The sequence below is a fragment of the Falco naumanni genome, chromosome 13 (assembly GCF_017639655.2).
Source record: "Falco naumanni isolate bFalNau1 chromosome 13, bFalNau1.pat, whole genome shotgun sequence".
Classification (NCBI taxonomy): Eukaryota; Metazoa; Chordata; class Aves; order Falconiformes; family Falconidae; genus Falco; species Falco naumanni.
This window is the reverse complement of record NC_054066.1, coordinates 21,702,668-21,723,298: the sequence shown is the minus strand read 5'-3', so window position 1 is coordinate 21,723,298 and position 20,631 is coordinate 21,702,668. Positions and strand designations below refer to the sequence as shown.

General features: G+C 45.7%; 1 protein-coding gene across 2 annotated transcripts in view; it reads left to right on the top strand.

The window, feature by feature from the left end:
• The window catches only part of KCNMB2 (potassium calcium-activated channel subfamily M regulatory beta subunit 2), a 103,271-nt gene extending 84,517 nt beyond the window's left edge, over positions 1 to 18,754 (top strand). For both annotated transcript variants that reach the window (XM_040613776.1, XM_040613775.1), the window contains exons 2-5: positions 974 to 1,084; positions 7,547 to 7,717; positions 10,168 to 10,363; positions 16,698 to 18,754. In XM_040613776.1, coding sequence (XP_040469710.1) covers positions 1,029 to 1,084; positions 7,547 to 7,717; positions 10,168 to 10,363; positions 16,698 to 16,982 — 708 coding nt within the window. In that variant the 5' untranslated portion in view covers positions 974 to 1,028 and the 3' untranslated portion in view covers positions 16,983 to 18,754. The remainder of the gene's footprint in view (positions 1 to 973; positions 1,085 to 7,546; positions 7,718 to 10,167; positions 10,364 to 16,697) is intronic.
• Positions 18,755 to 20,631: the final 1,877 nt, after the last annotated feature.

Below are 20,631 nucleotides of genomic sequence, written 5' to 3'. Positions count from 1 at the left end.
CACAGCCCTCACCAGGCAGCTCTCAGAGATCGAGATTTTAACGGAGTCTCACTATACTACAAGGACCAGATTAGGAGGAGCTACAAGGGGACCTGTAGCCCCACCAGCAAGTCCAATATAGCCTGTGCTTCCAGCCTGGCAATGAAGTTACCATCTGGAAAGATAGTTGTTCACATGCAGTTGATCTGGCGTAACCAAACTCTGCTAGGAATGACGTAGATACAGCGAGTGTGCCTTGAACCAGGACAAGAGAGCAGCAACGCTTCCCGAGAGCCTTTCAACTCTGTATTTCTGATTCTATGAGATCTAATTAAAGTACAGGGTCAAATTCAGTCCTTAGAATGTAATCCCTCAGACTTTTCCCCTCTTCAGAAGACCCTGAGAGAAGGCAACAGGTCTCATACCCTGCTGTGAAACAAAGAAGCCCCTGGGCAGGATTCTAACTGGTCTGGCCAAATGGCCTTGGGACAGCCACTTATCTGTGGGAAAAGAAATCTTTTTCACATCAGTTACATTTCCACAAAATGCTGCATTTATGTCTCATAGCTGTGCCTCATCCAGACAGCTCCTGGGGAGCCTCACCTTACTGAGAGCTGCAGTACAACCAAAAAACTGTAATGAACTTATGTGCTTAAACAACAGTCACTTTGTCCCCCAGAAACACTGCCATAAGAACATTGGATGTAGCTACTACCTTTCCTTAAACTACTGATGATTTCTTGTCCATGCAGTGTGGAGCATAGCTAAGCCTGTACAGTACCCAGGATCACATTTTACCAGTGGGGCTAATGAGATTTATCCTTCATTCCCACACTTTGGTCTGTCATCCCCATTATTTCACATCTCACCTCGAGTTAACAAACGGTCCATCTTCAGAGCACACTGGCACGGCCACAGGGGATTTGGTACACTGGATATAACGTGGTCTGCCACATTGGATGGGCAGTGACAAAAATTATCCCTCTTCCCCCAGGTCCTTCCATCGTCCCACTGCAGCAAGCAAAGCCAACACTGGGCAATCCTCTAAAATGTTTATTTGGACCAGTGGCCGAAGTTCTACATCTTACAGACATGATGAGAAAAGGTAAACGGCATCTATGCTGATTGTCTCTTACAGGTTTGAATCTTTAGGAGTGTGGCCTGTAGCTTCTCTTCAGTGGTGGCACTTAGAGAAGTAGGAGGGATGCAAAGGGTGTCTGGCCCTTCCTCCAACCCTGCCAGCTACTGCTCCATGACAGCAGGACCAGCTGATGAGTGCCAGGGTTAATGTGCCAAGCCAAAACAGAGCAGAGGGACAATGCCAGAGCCATGGCCAAAGTTTTCCTTGTTCCCAGGACATCAGCAGCACACTGTGACCATCTCTGAGGTCAGCACACACATCGCACACTGAAGAGCACACTAATCTCCAGCCTCAGGTTTGCAGCTCCAGCCCCCATGAAGCCTTCATGCCGGTTGCAAGTGTCCTGCTTCCAGCTGTTGGCCCACACTGCTCCTGCACCCTGCTCAAAACACACACACATACCGTGCCTCCTGTCCCTCAGCCAGATCACTGCCCTACATAACTTTTACACGTCTGGATGATGCATGCAGCTGTCAGAGATGTTTTCTGTTTATATGCACACGTGTGTGAGGATGCACATGTGTGCAATACATCGCACAATAGCTGGAAGACAGCAAGTGGCGTGAAAGTGAGCTGGTAGCCACCAACCCACTTAAGTGGTGTTGCTGGAGGGAATAAGCAGAAGGAGACAGAGGAATGAATGAGTTAGTGGATCTCCCAGGGGAGCAGGGAATTACACAGAAGAGAAGGATGGGAAAGAGAAATTTTGAGTCCACAGGCAAAGGCAGCACTCGGGGAAGAAAAAAGTTAAATGTCACTGATGAAAGAACAATTTGCAGTAATGCTCAGACTTATCCTTCCAAAACCTCTCTCCTTTGTAGTGACATTTGTTGGACAGCTTGCCTTGTCGCAACCAGACACATTTCCCTTTCTTTTCTATCCCCCTTCCCTCCTCTCCTTCAGTTCCTCTTGCAGTCACTACTAAATGTAATCACAAAAAATCAGACTGGCGAAACAAAACCAGAGGTCAATGTAGCTACAGTGCCAATTAGCAAAACACGCTCTTCAGTTATTCTAATGAGACATTACTGCTGACATCTGCTTGGAAAAATGCACTCGTGAGTTCAGGCAGCAGAGCTGCCCTCAGGACGCCGAGTTTCTTTGGAGAATTGGCCCATTTGCTGAACTTTTCTGCAAGGGCTGCATAGGTGTTTGGCTTTTTTTGATAATGCAATCCCAAACAGGCATTTTGAAGCCACACAGGCCAGCTTGGCAGCAGGTTCCCATGGACTCTCAGTTGGAGCCAGTTATCTAAACGCCTCATGTACTTCTGCAAGTTTCCTTTTTAATTGAATTTTCCCCAGGCTAATGTTCTTCTGTGTTAATACACTGTCATGGACAGGATGGGGATGGTCCAAGGTTAGACACTTGGAGGAGACACCTGCCCACACGTTGGGCTGGCTGGAAGCCACGTGCTCCTGATTAGCATGGCCTTCAAGTCACACCTGCCTTTCAGCGAGACTTGCTAACGCTGTGGCTGTGCTGAGCAGGGCTCGTTGGTGCCTGAGCAGCTTCAGCCCCGGGCAGAGCTCGCCCCTGCCTGCCTGCAGAAACAGGGAGGTGGGGAGCAGCATCTCAATACCTACGCACCAGCCCTGCTAATTTCAGGTGCCTTTTCAAGCCTTCTGGTGGGTTTATTTTGTGGGTGGTTCTGTAGAGCTGTGCAGAAGGAATTGTTCATGCCCTCTGAGGGATTAATAACATGCAGGTGGGAAAAGGAGGAAGAGAAAATGGAAATAGGAGAGTGCTGACCACAGCCTCAGGACTGCAGAAAAGAGGTGTGAACACAGAGCAAGTGTTGGTAGCGGGAGAAACTCATCTGCCAGTGATTTTAACATGTGTAAGGTCACCAGCAGCATCGCTATATCAAACAGGCAGTGCATTTTAGAGCAATTGCTTCCCCTACGTGACCCCTTCCTAGGAATTTTTGTTCTTTAAACTTCAGAGAGGAAAACTGTCATGGAGCAGCAAACTTGTCACCTAACACATGCTGCAACCACAGGTTTTTGAGGCATTGTACCGTAATAATAACCTGTGCAGCAATGGGTCACTTGCTGTGGAGGAATCACCTCATGCTGGGTGGAATATATATCTCGGGCATCTCCTTTTGCAGGACCAAGCCCAAAACGTATATATTTCATTGCTGGTTTAGATGTCCACTGTTCCCTAACTGCCACTTTTTATGCTTCGGAAAAACCTAGTCAAGCCCTCATTCCTTCGCAGCTGTCAGTTAGGCTTTCCACAACTGTAAGCTTGGAAAACCAAAGCACTGGTTTGGTTTGGTTCAGTGTGGTGGGGGACAGGGAAGGAACTGAGTGAATGAAATCCGTTCATATCAATAGGAATCCTTCTACAACCATCACTGAGACTTTTGTGAGAGCTCCAGAGAGATGTCCTGTTTCCATAGCTCTAATAACAAAAAGTGATGTGGCTAAATATACCCCATAAAGAAAAATGTAAAGAAATTGGCTTCTGAGCAGGAAAGTTCCTGAGCACTGTAAATTCTGCGGGTAAGAAACAGGAGGGGTTTTTTGACCCTTGCATTCAAGGATTTCTGATATCAGTAAACACCTCAACGTGAGGTAATTTGAGTGACATCTGTGTAACAACTGTGATACCAGAGAAGTGAATGTGAATTCAAAGTCACTCTGAATGACTCAGGCAGGCAGGCATCCTCATCTGACAAGCCCCATGACCATGCAGTGCCAGAGCAGGTAACAGCTCCCTCAGCACCACACCGTGGTTCATTTGCAAGGGAAGGAATCTGAGGGTAGGTAATTTGTGTTTGGGGGTTTTTTTTGTTTGTTTTGTTTTATTGGGTTGTTTGGGGTTTTTAAGTAATTGCAGGTGCCTGGCTACTTTAGCTTTCCAGTGAGGAAATTGACCCCCTTTGCAGAGCTCTTAGATCTACCCATTTTGGAGTGAAATAAGAACTGTTGTACTGGGACAGAAGGAGCATTAATTTAGTCACTCCTGGTCTACGTGGCAGTGCCCAGTTGCAAACTCTTTGCATACAGGACCATTCCTAATACATGCCAATAAATTAATCATACCCCTAGCGCTGCAGAGCAGTCTTGTGCCAGCAGAGCACACAGTAAAGTTGGTACGCATCGTCCTTCGCATAAGCAAGTACTAAAATGCCAAGTACCTCATGGTGGCAAACAAAGGTCCTGGGTGCAGCCAATATGGGCAACCCTACAGAAGACGCAGAACTTCTTTATTAAGGCTGGTGAGCTCAGACTGCCATTGTAACTCTCCCTGGCTGTCTCGTGTTCAGGCTAACACAACCTGGGTTGCCTAATTTCATCACACGGGCCCTCCCTAAGTCTTCCTCTGGAGATCCCGTAAAAAGCTGCTGACCACATTGCAGAGGGATCCCTGCACGGCTGCTGTGCAGGCAGATACAGAGAGGGAAATCTCTGCTCTGTTCCCTGCAGGCACGGTCATGGCTGAGATTCCCTCTCTGGCAGCTGAGTCCGGGTAGAGCAGCCAGCCCATATCCTCTGAGCAATTTGGCAAAAGGAGCATGAAGATTTAGCAGGGGAGAACCTCAGTTTGGAAACGACCAAGGGAGCAAAGACCTTTTATCCTTGCGGGCTTCCTTTCTAATAAATGTCTTTGCACAGGGCAGAGAGATCCCATCTTCTGACAGCTGGGACTTCTTTAAAAACAGACAGACCCCCTCAGTGTCATATCTGGGGAGCTGTCACAGGTAGTCACAAGTATTAGACGGAGTCGCCTAGACGAGCAGTGTCTGGAACGCAGTGATCTGTACTTAAACACACCGCAACAGTCAGCTAATTGTGGCTGTGCAGCCCTGGGATCCAAAACCAGCCAGCTAAGCACGACACTCTTCCAGATCACCGAGCAGAAAGAGGTCCCTGGGCTGTGCCAAAAGTTCACACGTACACAAAATGTCACACACCCGCGTGTGCAGGCACCGCTGCCACCCCAGCTGAGGTTGCTCTGTTAGTGGCAAAATGTTCTGCACAACGGGTCACATCCCCCAAAACCAGGTTCTCAGGGGCACAAATGTCAAGCCTGGGAATAGCAGGTGTTCCCAGCATCATACAGAGAAAATTGGTGCCTCCCTGGTACAGGCACAAGCGGGAGGAGGAGGAGGGACGGTTACTCAGTGTGTTCCCTGGGCTGTGCCAGGGCCGGTGCCTCACGTGCTGGCACGTGCCAAGCCACCACACGCCTTGGCGTGTCTGTTACCAGGCTGGCTCCTGGCAGGGATTCAGGAGAAAAAAAAGCCCTCAGCATGGTGCACCAGGCTACCAGTTTTTCTGTTTGGGGCTTTGAATAACAAATATTTGCAGAAGAGCAACCAAGCCGGTGCTCCGAGCACAACCCCGGAGACAGGGCGTTATTTACTGCGGCAGGTGAGCACAGGACACGCGCCCAGCAGGTGGTCACCATGCACTGTCCCCTTGGCCAGTCACCCACCAGGTAGATCATCTCTACAACATACCCTTCAGTCCATCCCTTTTTTTTTTTTTTTTTTTACCTCTCATTGCACGTTTCTCAGCTCAAGGCCACGTGGGAAGCACTTGTAACCATTCCCAATTAGCTATTTGTTTTTAAACTGTCCATTTGTATCCCTTTTATGTCCTAGCTGCTCTGATGACATTAGTGAGCAATTGCACTGTGTCTGTTTTATGTCTACGCGCTGACATAAGTTATGCTGTGTGATCGGTTAATGTGCTGGAACTGCATGACAATCTCTGCCTTCCTGCCTGCTTCCATTTGGGAGCAATGCAGATCCTAATAGCAGCTCTCAGAGTTAAACACACTTTGATAAATAATAATAGAAAAGTAGCATTAGATTATTACTCTACATTACTTCTTTGAAGGCAATTGCATCTGCCAGTTCACGATATATTTTTTCTCCCCAACACTGGAGAAAATTTTGACAGGCTGAATTACCATTTCATTTCCAACTAGGAAAACATTGACAAGCTGTAAAGGATGGTTTTGAAGAGAAACCATGGACATCTAAAGATGTAAATACAGTTGGATGAAGAAGCCTCAAGGGGTCTTAGGAATGGGAGACTATTGACTGCAGTACCATCTAAGCAAGGCTGTTGTTATAAAACTCCACACCATATGTGCTTTTCCTGACTATGAGTCATCATCGAAACACAAATTCAATTCCAGTTTCAGGGAGTTTATGATTAAACCTATTTTCTCATTTCTACTGTGTTTACGTATGACTTTACTTCTGTCAATTCTATTTCTCTGTCCCTGTTAGCGAATGTAAGTTATATGTCTGGTGTGACACCGTGCTTTTTTCCAAGGCTGAGTGAAACTTGGTGGTTTCAGCTTAAATGAGTGGTGGGTTTGCTAGAGCCCAAAGTGATTTTGATGTTACTCACCTGCCATTTTGCAGACAGGAGAAGAGGAACTTCTTCCACGTGTACTACTATGTCCATGTTATGGTGGTGCCAGGGCTCAGAGGCGTGCGGTTCACATGCTTCGGGTGCTGCCTGGATGATTCAAAAGAACCGTAACAGAAAACACAGGAGATTTTGACCAGCCGCAGGTCTGTAAGTACATTTTAAACCCACAAAGTTTGAGTGTGTTTGAAATGTACTCAAATATTTCCTTCTTCACCATTGTGTCCTCGTGACCCACTGAATCATCAAAGGCTCGGAGATGAAAGAAGGACTTATGGTTAGAAAATGCAAAGGACTCTTTGCTGAAGGGGGAACGGCTTGTTGTATTTTTTATTTTTTTTTTTTAATCCCAGAACAAATAGCTCCGGTGGATAATTTTCTGCAAGGGTTTTCACTGTAATGACTAACTGGGCTTCCAGAAAGCTATTTTATAAATAAAGTAAATAAGCTCCCAATCAAAAACCCTACAGAAATCAATTGCAAAATCCCCATAGTGTTTTGTGAGCTTTGAATCACACTCAGGGCGGAAAATTACCCAAGCCACTAGTCTGTAGGGGATCAGAGAGGGACGTGGCCCTTTCAGATAATTTTAGTGCCGACTTTCTTCAGGCTATTTTCTGCCTACGGTGACATAAGACTTGTTACCACATGCAGCTGAAGAAAGACACCCCATATACCTAAACATCTTCTAGTGGCCTCAGGTGGCATTGACAGGTCACATTCACCTATGGTATAACTCAGCTGAACCAATGAAGCTGTACCAAAGGAGGAGTTACTGAGCTGGCACACATGTCTAATCTTTATATTTGCTATAAGGGGTTTTTACCTTTTCAGAAATGGTCGTAATTTATTTTGGAGATGAATAAGTTTCCACCAGGTCAGAGTGAATCCGATGAAAAAGGACACCCGAGGACCCTTAAGCCTTTCTCTCCCATGAGATGGGTATGGAGGTGGAACTACCCACCTTGTAGAGGCTTCATTGATTAAATACGAACTTCACATAAGAATGTATTATTTTCAACCTCAGAAATATTTACCAAAAAATCAGGGATCACGATCTACTGGACAAAAGGAAAACAGTCACAGCCCTAAAAGCCGGAGAAGACCGGGCCATACTCCTCGGGCTGGCCATGATGGTGTGTTCTATCATGATGTACTTTCTCCTGGGAATCACCCTGCTGCGGTCTTACATGCAAAGGTAATTTCATGATGGTTACCCTGTCTCACACTCTCTGCTCCAGATGACTTCACTTGGCTTACGCATTTGGCTTTTTTTTGCTAAAGTTTTATAAGTTTTCCTTTGGACACCATAGGCCTGATTCTGCACTTCCCATATAAACTAGGCATCACTACAGCGAAAGCAAGCTGAGTAATACCAGCATAGGCAAGGGAAGAATTAGATCCCTGTTTGACAAAATATTGACCCATAGGCTTTAGACTTGCCAGAGTTTAGCACCAGTATGATATCCATATCATCTGGTCGGCAGTCTGCTGAACCCCGTAAGCTTCCCAGGGACTGTTGTTGCAAAGCCCAAACTCAGGAGAAAACAGCAAAAATATTTAGTGGCTTCAGAAACAACGCACTTTCAAACGAAGAATGGAGAATTAATTCGGAAAACAAATCAAGCTGCTTTGTAGCATGTCGTTTTCCATGTAGGTTATTACTTTCATTTTAACAAGTGAAATCCTCCTGAAATGTATTAATTTGCCGAAAGGGAAAGATCATCTTTCATAATTTCTACACTGCACTTAATTTTTCTGAGGCTTTCTCTGGCTTCCTTCTCTGCCACGGAGCAGAAAGTTTGGCCTGTGATTCATTAGCAGCATTTGAAATCAGTTTTCAAGCACCAGCCCTATTTAAAATCTAGCCCCAACTGTAATAAGACTGTCAGCAATGCTTTTTCTGCCCTGATCAGTGGAGTTAGGATAATGAAAAATGTGTACCTGGGGATCAAAACATTAGTCTGTCATGTCCAAAATCACCCCTGAGGCAGTGGCCAATACCTGGCATGTTTTGGCTGATCCACCACAGGCTTCTTCTTTAGGCATGTACAATAAGTGCCTGGAATTAACTGGTATGAACGTCCTCAATTATATCGGTGCACCTGCAGGACAGTATTTCTTCTTGACCCTGCAATGATAAGGAAAACGTAGCGATGCCTGAGGCTGAACTGTACTGATTTGCAGCATCTTATTTGTGCAATAAAGGTATTTGTCCCTTTTTAAATCCAGGTAGAGTTTAGATTTTGAAAACAGAGATCAAGACCTTTTAAGTATCCACCAGCATTTGCTTTTCCAAGTTTCTCTCCCAGACCTTTCAGCAATATCAGGGTCAATTGCAGAGGCTGCTAAGGTCAAAACTGCTCATGTGGAAAGAGATGATTTATATTACAAACTATGTGAAAAATTGCCAGAATATATCAAAGCACCTATGAAGTACCAAATATTCCACCTTCACAAGTCTGCTGTAGGTAGGTGTTACTTTATTGCCCCGTGCATGAATAAAACAGCAGTGAGAAAGGTGAAAGTGAGAAGATGACAACCAAGGAGTCTTTGCTGTCACTTCTCTTTGCACAGCCAGATCTCCTCAGGGGTTATTCCCCTTTACAGACAGCGACACCCCTCCAACAAAATACTGCCTGGCAGGGGAAAAAAAAAATTAAAAATCCTTTCACTTAATTTCCCCCCAGAAATCATAGCATAATTTATTATAAATGTAAAACAGAATATGCAAGCAGAATTACTGCCAAAGTAAAATAGCTAGAGAATTAGTCAGAAATTTTTGATATCACTTACCACGTAAAGCCTTTTGTACATTTGGCAGGGAGCAAAGCAGCCCCTCAGCCTGTTCATGGTGAGGGGGACTAAAGGGGAGCCCTAGGGTGAAACCTTCCCCCAGCACCCAAAGGGCTTTTCACAGAGCCCTCAGGGTGCCCTTCTCACTGCTCCCTAAGGAAAATACAGCCGTAGGTTTTAAAATACATGCAAGAAATCCAAGTGAACATTGCCAGTGCACACCCAGGCTCCATCATTCCACTTTTAGCCTCTGGTGAATTGGAGATAAGCTGAAAGCCTCCAGAATGATGACAAGCACTGACTTCACTTACAGAAAGCCAAGCTAGCTGCCCCTAGAAACAGCCTTTCCACGGGCAGAGCTGCATGCGGTACCACTTGTGTGTTACTGTGTCTTCATGCATATGAGTATATGTACCCTGGTAATTCAAAGTCGTTGTCCCACCCTCCCCTTTAAATTGAACTGGACTTGGTGGTTAACCACCAAGTCTTGGTCCACAGTGTCCCGTCATGCAGCACTGCATGCGTTGTGCTCTCCCAGGGCAGGCTGCTCAGTTTGCTTCTCTGATATCTCTGCCAATTCCCTTTGGTTTCAAAAATACCTTCTCCAGAGCTATATTTCATTTATATATAAGACATAAGTGGATCAGGCACTTTTGTGCCCAAAGCACAAACTTTGGATACTACAGAGTAATACACTGTCTGCAACGTGAGAAAGTCCAGCCCTCATTTAAAGCCCTGCAACATGTACCATCTCCTACAAGATGCACCCATGTATATGGAAAGCCTGAGCTGCATTTAGTGCTTACTGCCCATTCTAGCCATGCTCTAACATCTCTTTTATTTCCCTCTCAGTGTCTGGACAGAGGAGGCTCAGTGCTCGCTTCTCAATGCATCCATCACAGAAACCTTCAATTGCTCATTTAGCTGCGGCCCAGACTGCTGGAAAATCTCGCAGTACCCCTGCCTCCAGGTGTACGTTAATCTCACCTCTTCTGGCCAGAAGCTTTTGCTTTACCACACCGAGGAAACAATGAAAATTAATTCTGAGGTAGGAGCACAAAATAAAATTTCTTCCTAAATGGGTTTCTGGAGGGCTGCTGATCTTGTTATACCCGTTTCTCACTTTAAAACAATATATAAGGCTTCCACCTCCTGCTTCGCTGGTAAAAACAGGAGCTCGGAGAGCAGAAATCAGTGCACAAGCTGAGCTCGCATCTCTAGAGGGGGCAGTTTTCCGCCTCCATCCCATGCAGGGACTGCAGCTGGTCCCACAAGGGGTGATGTCCCCCGGGGGCTAGACCCTCCCCTCATCCTTTGGAAGTGCTTTACAGGCGCAGGCTAGCGCTGAGCCCTTGTCACATTGATACTCTTGTGGAGCTGCAGACAACCCACTACCCACCCAGGTACAACTGCATGATAGCAAACACCCTAGTGATGTGCACCGAGCATCTGCGGCAGTGAGAACAGAAACTGCTTTATTACTGCGGGGCCAGGCAGGACAACGGGGAGAGACCAGGGCTCCGTGTCTAACAGCAGTCATGTCTCCATCTCAATCTCTGGTGACAAACTCTGTGCCCTGAGCATCTCTGCTGAAGTCAGCTGTGCTGCTGGGTTCAAGGCACAGCACTTACCCCTGTTCATGGTGCAAAGATGCTGAAAGTTTACTGAGCAGGGACTGTCAAGATAAAAGCAGAAGCAGAAAAATAGAAGGCCTGGCTTTGGGGCATGTATAAGCTAAGGGGCCAGCCCATCTTTCTTGCACAAATTCCCTGATTCTAGACGTTGAACCGAAAAAAATTATTTTTAACAAATCTGCAGAAGAATTCCTCTCTGCTTCAGCAAGTACAAAATTCAGCGTAACTCCATGCAGGTGGGATGGAGACAGCTCCTGTCTGGAGGCTATAACGAACGCAGTGGATGCACAGGAGGCTCTCCTCGCCAGCCCGCAGCCACAGCTGTGCAGCTGACGCAGTGCTGTACATCACACCCAAGCAAGCAACCGCCTCTTCGCAGGTGGCTTTTTGCTCCCTCCACGTAACAAGGCAGGGTCGGACTGAGAAACATCCCTCTCCCCACCTTCCTTCCTTCGTATCTACAGTGCCTGGGTACCCAAGTCCGCAAGCTGCAGTGAGCCGGGTGCAGCTCAGTCATTAAACTTACAAGTGCCAGATTTGCATTAACTGCTTTGTTATCCAAGGTCACTGAACCCCAAACTACGGGCACTTGGCAAAGCACAGCCCGTAACAGCACAGCCTCAGTTCAGGCTGCTGACAACGTAACCTATTGTGGTTCTATTTATGGCAGCAGTTCAGTAGACCAAATTACTTCTGCATATTAAGATGAAGCGATATTAAAATTAGTCAAAGAACGGCGTGGTTGCACTGGGCCAGTTATTCTGCTGGATAATTAGCTCCTGTAGCTGAGAGACAAAGTGCTCTGGATCTGAAGTGTGAAATGGAGAAAAGTATCCCCACCTTCCCCTCTGGCTCCTCAACCCCACCCTCCCCTCATCGTCACTGCAGAGGGGACACTCGCCGTTCGTGAAGCCTGTGACAGGACAGACCCCACTTTCTGCTGGGGCAGAAGCAAAATCCAGTGACGCTCATGCCGCAATTTGATTAGAAGAGATCAGATTGATTTCTGCATTCCACTGGTTTCAAACAAATCAACAGATTCAACTTAAATCTCCACATTTTGTCACTGATGATTTTTGCCTGCTGAAATGGACTTTGAAATTTTCCCAGATGCCGCCTCCTCTTAATTTAATGTAGGCACAGTTAATACTTCTCCAGCCCAAGGTTGTTTTACAGGTTAAGCTCTGCTCTCAGGAGGATTCCTAGGTTTTCCTAACATGCTGCTGTCTATGTGACCTGAATCCAAATGCAGTTTTGAATCAGGCTTCTTGTGCCTGCTGGGATCTGCAGAGACTCCAAGCTCCGATCAGCACAACCCACCTCAGCTCCCTGGACAGGTGCTCCCTCTCCCCCAGCTGGAGAGTGGCCCTGTGCAGCAGGACAAGCAGCCCTGGGCATGGCTTGTTTTGTGATGCTCCAGCTGGGTACTAGCTGTCCCTCTCCATCCACCTACTCAGGTCTGCATTTCCTATCTTCCTCCTTGCCAAATAAACAAAAAAAAAATAATGCATCATCCGTGGCTCACTGAGCCCTGACATTACTGGGGACGTTGCAGAGCACGGTGCTTACCCTCTGAGGCCAGCACCAGTGACCTTCAAAACGTCAGCATCCCCCCGCCAACCTCTCTGCCTCGCTGAGCACCGCCGCACATGCAGAGCAGCATCTGGAGCCCGTCTCTCTCCTCTCGCCGCCAGCTAGCGTGGATGGAGAAAAATGCACATGGATTTTAAATAATCATTAATCTAGGAGACTTGCTGTCTAACCTAGCTGTCGGCCCACGAGGTGCAGTAAGGAGTAGGTGCAATTTATATTGAGATCTACAGCATGCTGCCGGCAGTCTCCGGTGGGAATCAGTGGGAAGTAAGCAGATTCCAGTCGAGCTGCTCAAGTCTTTCCCAGGAAAGCACATGAGATTTTTCACAGCTTTTTGTTGCTCCCGCTGTGTGTACTTCATCTCTAGCCTTTAGGACAAGCCCAGCCCCTTGCCAATACTACAACCATAGCAGCTTAGCCAGCTACGCTTCCCTTCCTCAGCTGTCAGACGCTGCAACAGCCTCTGCCAGAGGTAAATCAGCCAATGTCCCCTTGTGCCTGCACCACGGAGCCAGGCTGTCACCCTGAGCAAGGGCTGCGGTAGTTAAAGCAATTCTAGAGGCCCCATTTTGATCTCCTACTGTATCATTTTGATTCTTTTCCTGTCATTGGAGCTACTGCTGGTTTACACCCATGCTCCGTAAGTGAGATAACAAGCAGGATTTAATCACCAGAATCACTGTTACGCCGGTTACAACACCCTGAGACTCAGAAACGATGGGGGTTCTCATGGTTTCCCACCGAAGGTTCAGGTATTTATAGCCCAGGGAGGAGTTTGCCTGGTACAGGGGGAAGCAACAATGTACAGCTGCCATTCCCAGCAGACCCACGTCTGGACTGGGACTGGAGAATTCAGTCTGGAATCAGTATCAGGCCAACACAGACACAAAGCTCCCCTTTCAGCCCTTGGTTCAAACCCATTGCACTTTCCAAAAGAGATGTAAATTGATGCCCTGACCACTTTCTCACAAAGATTGCCACAGCACATCTTGTCAAAGTTTCCAGGCTCAGCATGGACACAATCCCCAGCTGCAGACTTCTGATGGGAGTCATGTAACCCCCTGAACTGGGGGCTTTACTGGCAACAGCATTTTCACTGTAATGCCAGTGATTTAGATGAAACTGTGCCCAGCTCGCTTGGAAATGTGCAATCTCCATCTTTGGAGCTATTCATAACTCAACAGGACCAGCCCCTGAGCAGCTCTGCGCTGCGCAGGACATGGGACCGGACAAGCCCAGAGGTGGGCAGCTCATACAGGCTGCCTATCCAATCCTTTAAATCAGGAAAGTAGAGCTGGAAACTCAGTAACAAGTTCTCTTTGTAAATGTCTAGTATGTCCTTCTTGTGATCAGATTGCAAGTAACACAAGCACTTTTCCCACATTGTATCACAGAATCCTCACTTGAGGTAGAGAGCCAGACATTGTTTACCTTCAGATTTTCAGATTTCTAAGTGTTTGACAATACAGAGGTGTAATAAGATGGCACAGAGTTAGTAGTCTACGTTCACAGTTACAGCATAAGAATCGTGGATACAAAATTCCCTGCCGTGCACTGGAGAAAACTAAATGAAAATCAAACCAAAGAAAACATCAAAATATCCCGTTTTCCACGTCCACCTACCCATTCACCGATGACCTATGCAAGAGGGCAGACACCAGCACGGCAGAGCCAGCCCTGTGCTATCCCTGGGGAAGCTGAGGCATGGAAGGAGAGGCCAGGAGCACCCCACAACCGCAACTTAATGCGCAGAGGGAGTCCTTGTGCTGAGGACCTCCTCAAAGCCGAGGCTGAGATGCCTCCAGGAGCTCAAGGGAACCTGAGCAGGGCAGATAGAACATGGAGTAAAGGGCACCCACGTCCTGGCAATCGCATGGGAGTCAATACCCTGAAGAGAGACAGTTTCAGCACAAGGAGCCTGGCAGAGAGGCAAAGTAAACCAACCTCCCTCGCACAGCTGCATCTCACAGCTTCACGCTTCCAGACCCTCACGTCATGGGCATCCCAGCCAGCCCGACTTGGATGGTGGCTCTGTGCCATCAGGGGTAGGTGGGAACAGCTTAAGTTCTGCTTCAGCATCAGGTCTCCTTTGAAAATGCTTGGGAAATACTCGGACTTGCAGGAAGTCAGACCTGTCCCTGCTGCACCCTTGGGACATTTCCACAGACTTTGAATCTGGCAGTATTTGGTGCTTTACATGTCTGCTGTTTTCTGTCAAGGGGGAAGGGCTGGACTTGACAAGAGGGGCCAACTCCTCATTCAATCTCCTACCTCAATATACTTCATGGAATTTCAAGAAACAAAAATGTACAGCACAATGTTGCAATAAAAAAAAAATAATCTGAGCTGGAAATACTGCTGTTACAACAGTGATAGCACATAATTTAGTAAAATAAAATGAGGTACGCTTCACTGAGAAATCTCCCCTGCTTATTAGATTATTATTTATTAAAGAGTTTTAGGCACTGGAAGAGAGCGTGTGGCTTTGGACATTTAAGACAAAGCTGGGCAGAGTACAAGAGAATAACCTGGAGGGAGCAGACCTGCACCAGCAGGAAGATGGATGAGATATTACTGCTTTGATATTTTCCATCTCTAATTTCTAGAGCTCTATGAAATATTCATTATGGCAGTACTGCCATGCTCTACCCTTAATGCTCCAGTCTGCTAACACCAGACAATCTTTCTGCCATGCTTGAAATCATATTCTGTGCTAATAAACTTGCCAATGAATCAATCAAATACTGTTAGGAGGTTAATCTTTTGATCATTATTAGGACTAGAGATTTGTTGCAGTACATTATAAAGAAGTCACAGCACCATCATGAAAAAGAATGGAGGGACGTTTATAAAATATATACATTAAAACAATAGTAATCAAAAGCCATGGGTCACATTATTTTAATCAAAACATCTTTTTTCCTTTGCAAAACTTGCTTTATCTCATTAAATTGTCTGGTGCTCACCCAGGACACACAGGCCCAGCAGCGCAGGCAGGGGGCATGGCACGACCCACCACCACCCCGTAACAGCGAGGGAGCCACGACCTGCCAGCTCCCCCCATGCACATTCAATGAGAAGTTAAGCAACGGATTTCCACCCATCCTGAAGCAGTTAATCAAAATCCTATGCAGGTGTAGAAAACCTTCAGGTGTGGAGGGGCAGATGTGTCTAGAAGAGGGGAGGGGTGAGGGGCCCTGGGCTGCTCCCATCAGTCTCCTCCCAGACCAGCAGCAGCAACCACCAATTCAGACATTTCTGCTCTAGGTCAAAACTCAGCTGTGGCCTCAGTCTTGGTGTGTCCGCCCATCACCTCCCCAGTCCACATCAGCTCTTTGCAGGGAATGGTCAGCACAGCCCAGGGCTACTGTCCTACAAGTCCCATAGAATATCTTCAATGCATGGAGTCCATAACCTAGTTTGTAATTAGCCTGCCTTCAGCATTCTTTGGGAATGCCAGTTTGAAACTATGTTAGCTAGAGCTACCCCCATATCTTCTTTTCTTTGTGACTGAGACTGCAATTCAAGCAGCATCTTCAGAGAGAAGGAACTGTTGGACTTCACACTGGTGTCGAGAAAAACGATACAAAGAACCACCCTGGTATCCAGGCTGATCTTCAGCTCGAGGCTTCTCAGTGGGAAAACTGTGTTTTCTCCTACACTATCTATTTGTCCCTAATCAAGGCGTTATCCCCATGGGAAAATTTGTATAGAGGTCTCTCATCAGACTTCGCCTCTGCCCAGCATGTTAACTTTGATCCCACCCAACTGAGATCTAAACCACCAGATTTGTATTTACAGAGTCAATTACCCATCTAACTGCAAGCATATGCATGCCACTTAAGATGAAGAGGTACTTCATCAGTTCCATTTTTGCATGTGTAAATTAGCAGTAATAATATATTCACCTATCTCACAAGGCTGCTCTGCAGATTAAAGCATTAATGTTTGTACAGCTCTTGGAGGTTCTCCAATGGGAAATTCTGTAGATGTGCAAAATATTGAGTTTTGTCTGTGATATATTTATTATTAACTTAATAGTATTCCACTCACTATGAAAAGCATAATCATCTTGAGATTTTCCTGCTTGCCACCTGAAAACAGACATTGTATCTGGCTTGGAGATGCATTTTTATCCCCCTAATTTCTTCCCAGTGCTCGTACATACCAAAGTGCGGCAAGAATTACGAGGAATCCATGTCGTTCGTGAACGTCGTGATGGAAAACTTTAGAAAATACCAACGCTTCTCCTGCTTCTACGACCCCGAAGGCGTTCAGAAGAATGTGATATTAACCAAACTGTACAGCTCCAACGTGCTGTTTCACTCCCTCTTCTGGCCCACCTGCATGATGATCGGCGGGGTCGCTATCGTCGCGATGGTAAAGCTGACTCAGTACCTTTCCCTCCTCTGCGAGAGGATCCAAAGGATCAACAGATAAAAAAAGAAAACTACCCTGAGATTTAACTACAGCGAAAATACTGTTTTCTCATTCTTCACCAAAGAACCTTAAGTTTGTAATGTGCAAGTCTGTTATAAGTTCCTTACTATATTCTTATAAGTAGAGCAATAATGCAAAAGCTGTTCTATATGCAAACATGTTATTATTATGCAGACCACTGAAAAAAAAATACTGTTTTGTGTTGACCATCTATATGATCTTGTTTTATGCTGAGACTAGTACTTCTTTCTTTTGTATGGCCAAAATAGGGCTCAGTGTGACCATTTGCTAAGCTTAGTTAATTAACATTTTCAGCATAAAGGATTCTGGGGAAAATTCACCACCGGACAAAGGGCAGCCAAGCACTCGCTCAACGCTGAGGTCTTGTGTCTGGCTCAGTCCATTCAATGGATTTGTGGCTTTGGTTTTTTATTGCTGGCTGCAGAGGAAAAAAAAATCATTGATAGTGTTTTTTTTACAGTAAGATAGCACAAACAGGACATATTTTGAGGCCGGGATAAACATACAGTATTTTCAGCCTCAGTAGGACTTGGTGATGCTTTGTGTTTGTTTCCCCAGTTCAGAAGCAAGTTGTACCCTATGGTGTTTAAGGTCTTTTGGAAAACTTTGGACTTATTTTATTTAGAGGTATAATTTCTTTCTGTCTTATCAACATCATCTTTGTCACTTGCAGAAGCTGCAGCCCAAAAAAACCAAATATCACCTTGTTCCATTTTCTATTCTAGTCTGAGCCCTATTGATGGAGGTGGGACCAGAGCTCCTTATGTAAAGGTTTATTACTCATTTGTTGTGTATTTGCTACCATATCACTGTAAAGAAAAAAAAATAACACAATCAGCTATTTTTTCATTTTTTACTTCCAACTATTTTAGATTTTTTTACTTGATATATATACAGATATATATATAAAGAAAAAGCTATATTATCTCTAGTTGTGTATTGGAACTTGATTATGGGGTTTTTTTTCTTTGTTTTTACCCACTGGAAAGTGAACGGTATAACATGTTTATAACCTTCATCCCTGGGTAATATTATAACATGGAGGAGCAGCACTGCAGGATCTTATCCAATATTCATGATGTTGTTTCAGTCAAAGGTCTCTGTTGCTGTGACATCGGAACTGGCAAAAATCTCATCCAATTCTATGGCTCTATTAACTGAATTGTTGGCTAATCATCATAATACATCTGGAAATCCCTCCTGACCTTAACTCAGTGCTGGCTGACTTGTATTATGATTTAAAAGGCCCAGGTGCAATGACTTATTGTAAAAACAGATTCTGACTAAAATGGTTGTCTTATCTGTCAAATATTTACCACAGGGATCTCGCCAGTATAATTTCATGCACACTATAGTCACAATTCCTGCATAATTTATTTTTATTCCCCTATAGAAAGCACTCCCTTTCTTATGTTTTAAAGACACCTCTCTCAGTCTCTCACTTTGCAGCCAGCCTGAAGGACAAATGCAAGGCAGCTCCTGTGAACGCACTGTCCAACAGCTCAAACAAACCCTTTACAGGCCTATTCAATCCAAGAAACTAAGTTTTTCTCCCCTCAAAAAGACTGCAAAGCAAGTATTCTGGCTAGTTCATCTATATATAAGTACCTTTCCACAATGTAGCATTAAAAATTTCAGGATGTTACAAAACTTTACAAGTCATGCAAGTGTAATGTGAGCTGTAAAAAAAAAAAAAAACATTCTCAGCAGTGAAAATGAACCTGCAATCTTGTAATCAGTAGTATAATTTTCCTTAGGTAAATAAACTCCTGGAGGGTGAGGGTATAATGAGGGCTCCAAAAATATGTAATAAAAATATTAAATTAAATCTTCCAGATTTCAATATCTTCTGCCTTCAGATCTGGCTTGGTTTATCAGACTTTTTTTTTTGTAGCTTCTATTACCAAGAAATGAGGAGTGCTGATGCAACAGGGGATTCATTGGGGTTTATTTGAGAAAATAATGTGGGTTTTATCAGTCTGTGGGATTCACAGAAAACATTGTCAGTGGGTCTGGGTGCCCTTGACATCAGTGGGACTGGAGTCACAAAGCCCTGAGCAGCCTGGCAGCAGCCTTTACTCAACCACCCATCTGCCAACGGAAAGCACGACTCTGCCCTGGTGCCAGCACAGGTGGGGGATGGCGATGGGGTGATGGGGACAGGGGACCCCAGCCCCACTGCCATGGTACCCCACCACCCTGCTGTGTGGGCACCGGGCTGCCCGCGGTCTCGGCAGTACCACTGCACTTCATTGCCCACCATGCAAGGGGTGAGGGGCTGCAAACGCTCATCCTTGTTACAAAACTATATTCTGCAGGTCCTGCCAAGAAGGGAGGTTCTAGGTGAGCCCCCCCAGCCACGAAGGCATCACAACCCATTTCCAGCTAGCCCAGGTGGCTCCCAGGGTGCAGCCTCACCCTCTATAAAGCTGATTCCCCCTCAAACAGAGAGGTCTGTGTTCAGCGTTGCCACCCTCCATCGTCCCCCATCCCTCTTCCCCACCCTCAGCTCCGACCCCGAGGCCAAAGGATGGATCACGCCACAGACCAGAAGCCCTGCACAGCCCCTCCAGCAAAGAGTAAAAAAAGTGAAAAAATGGTTTTTTCACGCCACCTTCGACACAGATGTTGACCATTTGCATGACAATTTACATTGCCTGTGATAAAGCCGCTCTTTGGCCATGCAAGTGACATTTTCAGCGCCTGTGTTTGGGCGCTTTGGTTCTGGTGACAGGAAAGCTGATTATTCCTGACATTTACACATCAAACGCTGCTTTCAACACGTTGTGCCATAAACATTTCACCAGTGCTCCTGTGGGTGAAACATCTTGACGCTGTTGCAGTCTATAATCATTTTGTTGACATTAACGGAGAGATCTGTGGGATAGCAAAACAACTTGAGTAATTGGATAGAGTGAGGTAAAACAATAATTTTAAAGGGAATTATCCATCTGATCACTGGCACAGTTAACCCCCCACCGAAGCATTAGTGTTGCAAACAAGATTTTTGACAAGTGCTGCTGCCCCAAAGAGTGGTAACGTTTCAGTGGCGATGCCAGCTGTGCTCTTTCTTTCTTTATGTCCATTTTAATATCATCTTTATGCCCTGCAAAAGGAACTGATGGTCCTGTAGGCAGCTCCAATGACAAATACATCGCAGGGAAATTCAGTGATCAGGCAAATCTACCCTGTTTCCGAGACTGGTCCTGACTCTTGCCGGCACAAACATTTCACCTCTTGATGCCCCAGCTGGGAATTCAGAACTGCTGGGAACCACCAGTGCTGCAAAACCCCAGAATAATGAGAATGGTGGCACAGCATCCACGGGCATTAGGAGCCCGAGAGGCACTCTTGTGGGATTTAAAACATGCATAAGTATTCCAGATGTCAAATTCACATGGCCTTTTAATAGTAGTTATTTTCTTAATTAGATTATGTCAGGTCTTATTTCTAAAGCTGAAACTGAATCTAAAACTGAAGTGTGAACATCCCTGCTGTAATACTTTGAAACTTGGCACCTTGCAGCAGACTTACTAAACGTCACCAGCTAGGACAATGGAGAGCTTTTTTGGTTTAGCTTTCCTAATTGAGGAGGCATCACTCTCTCACAAAATGTACCCAGAGTGAC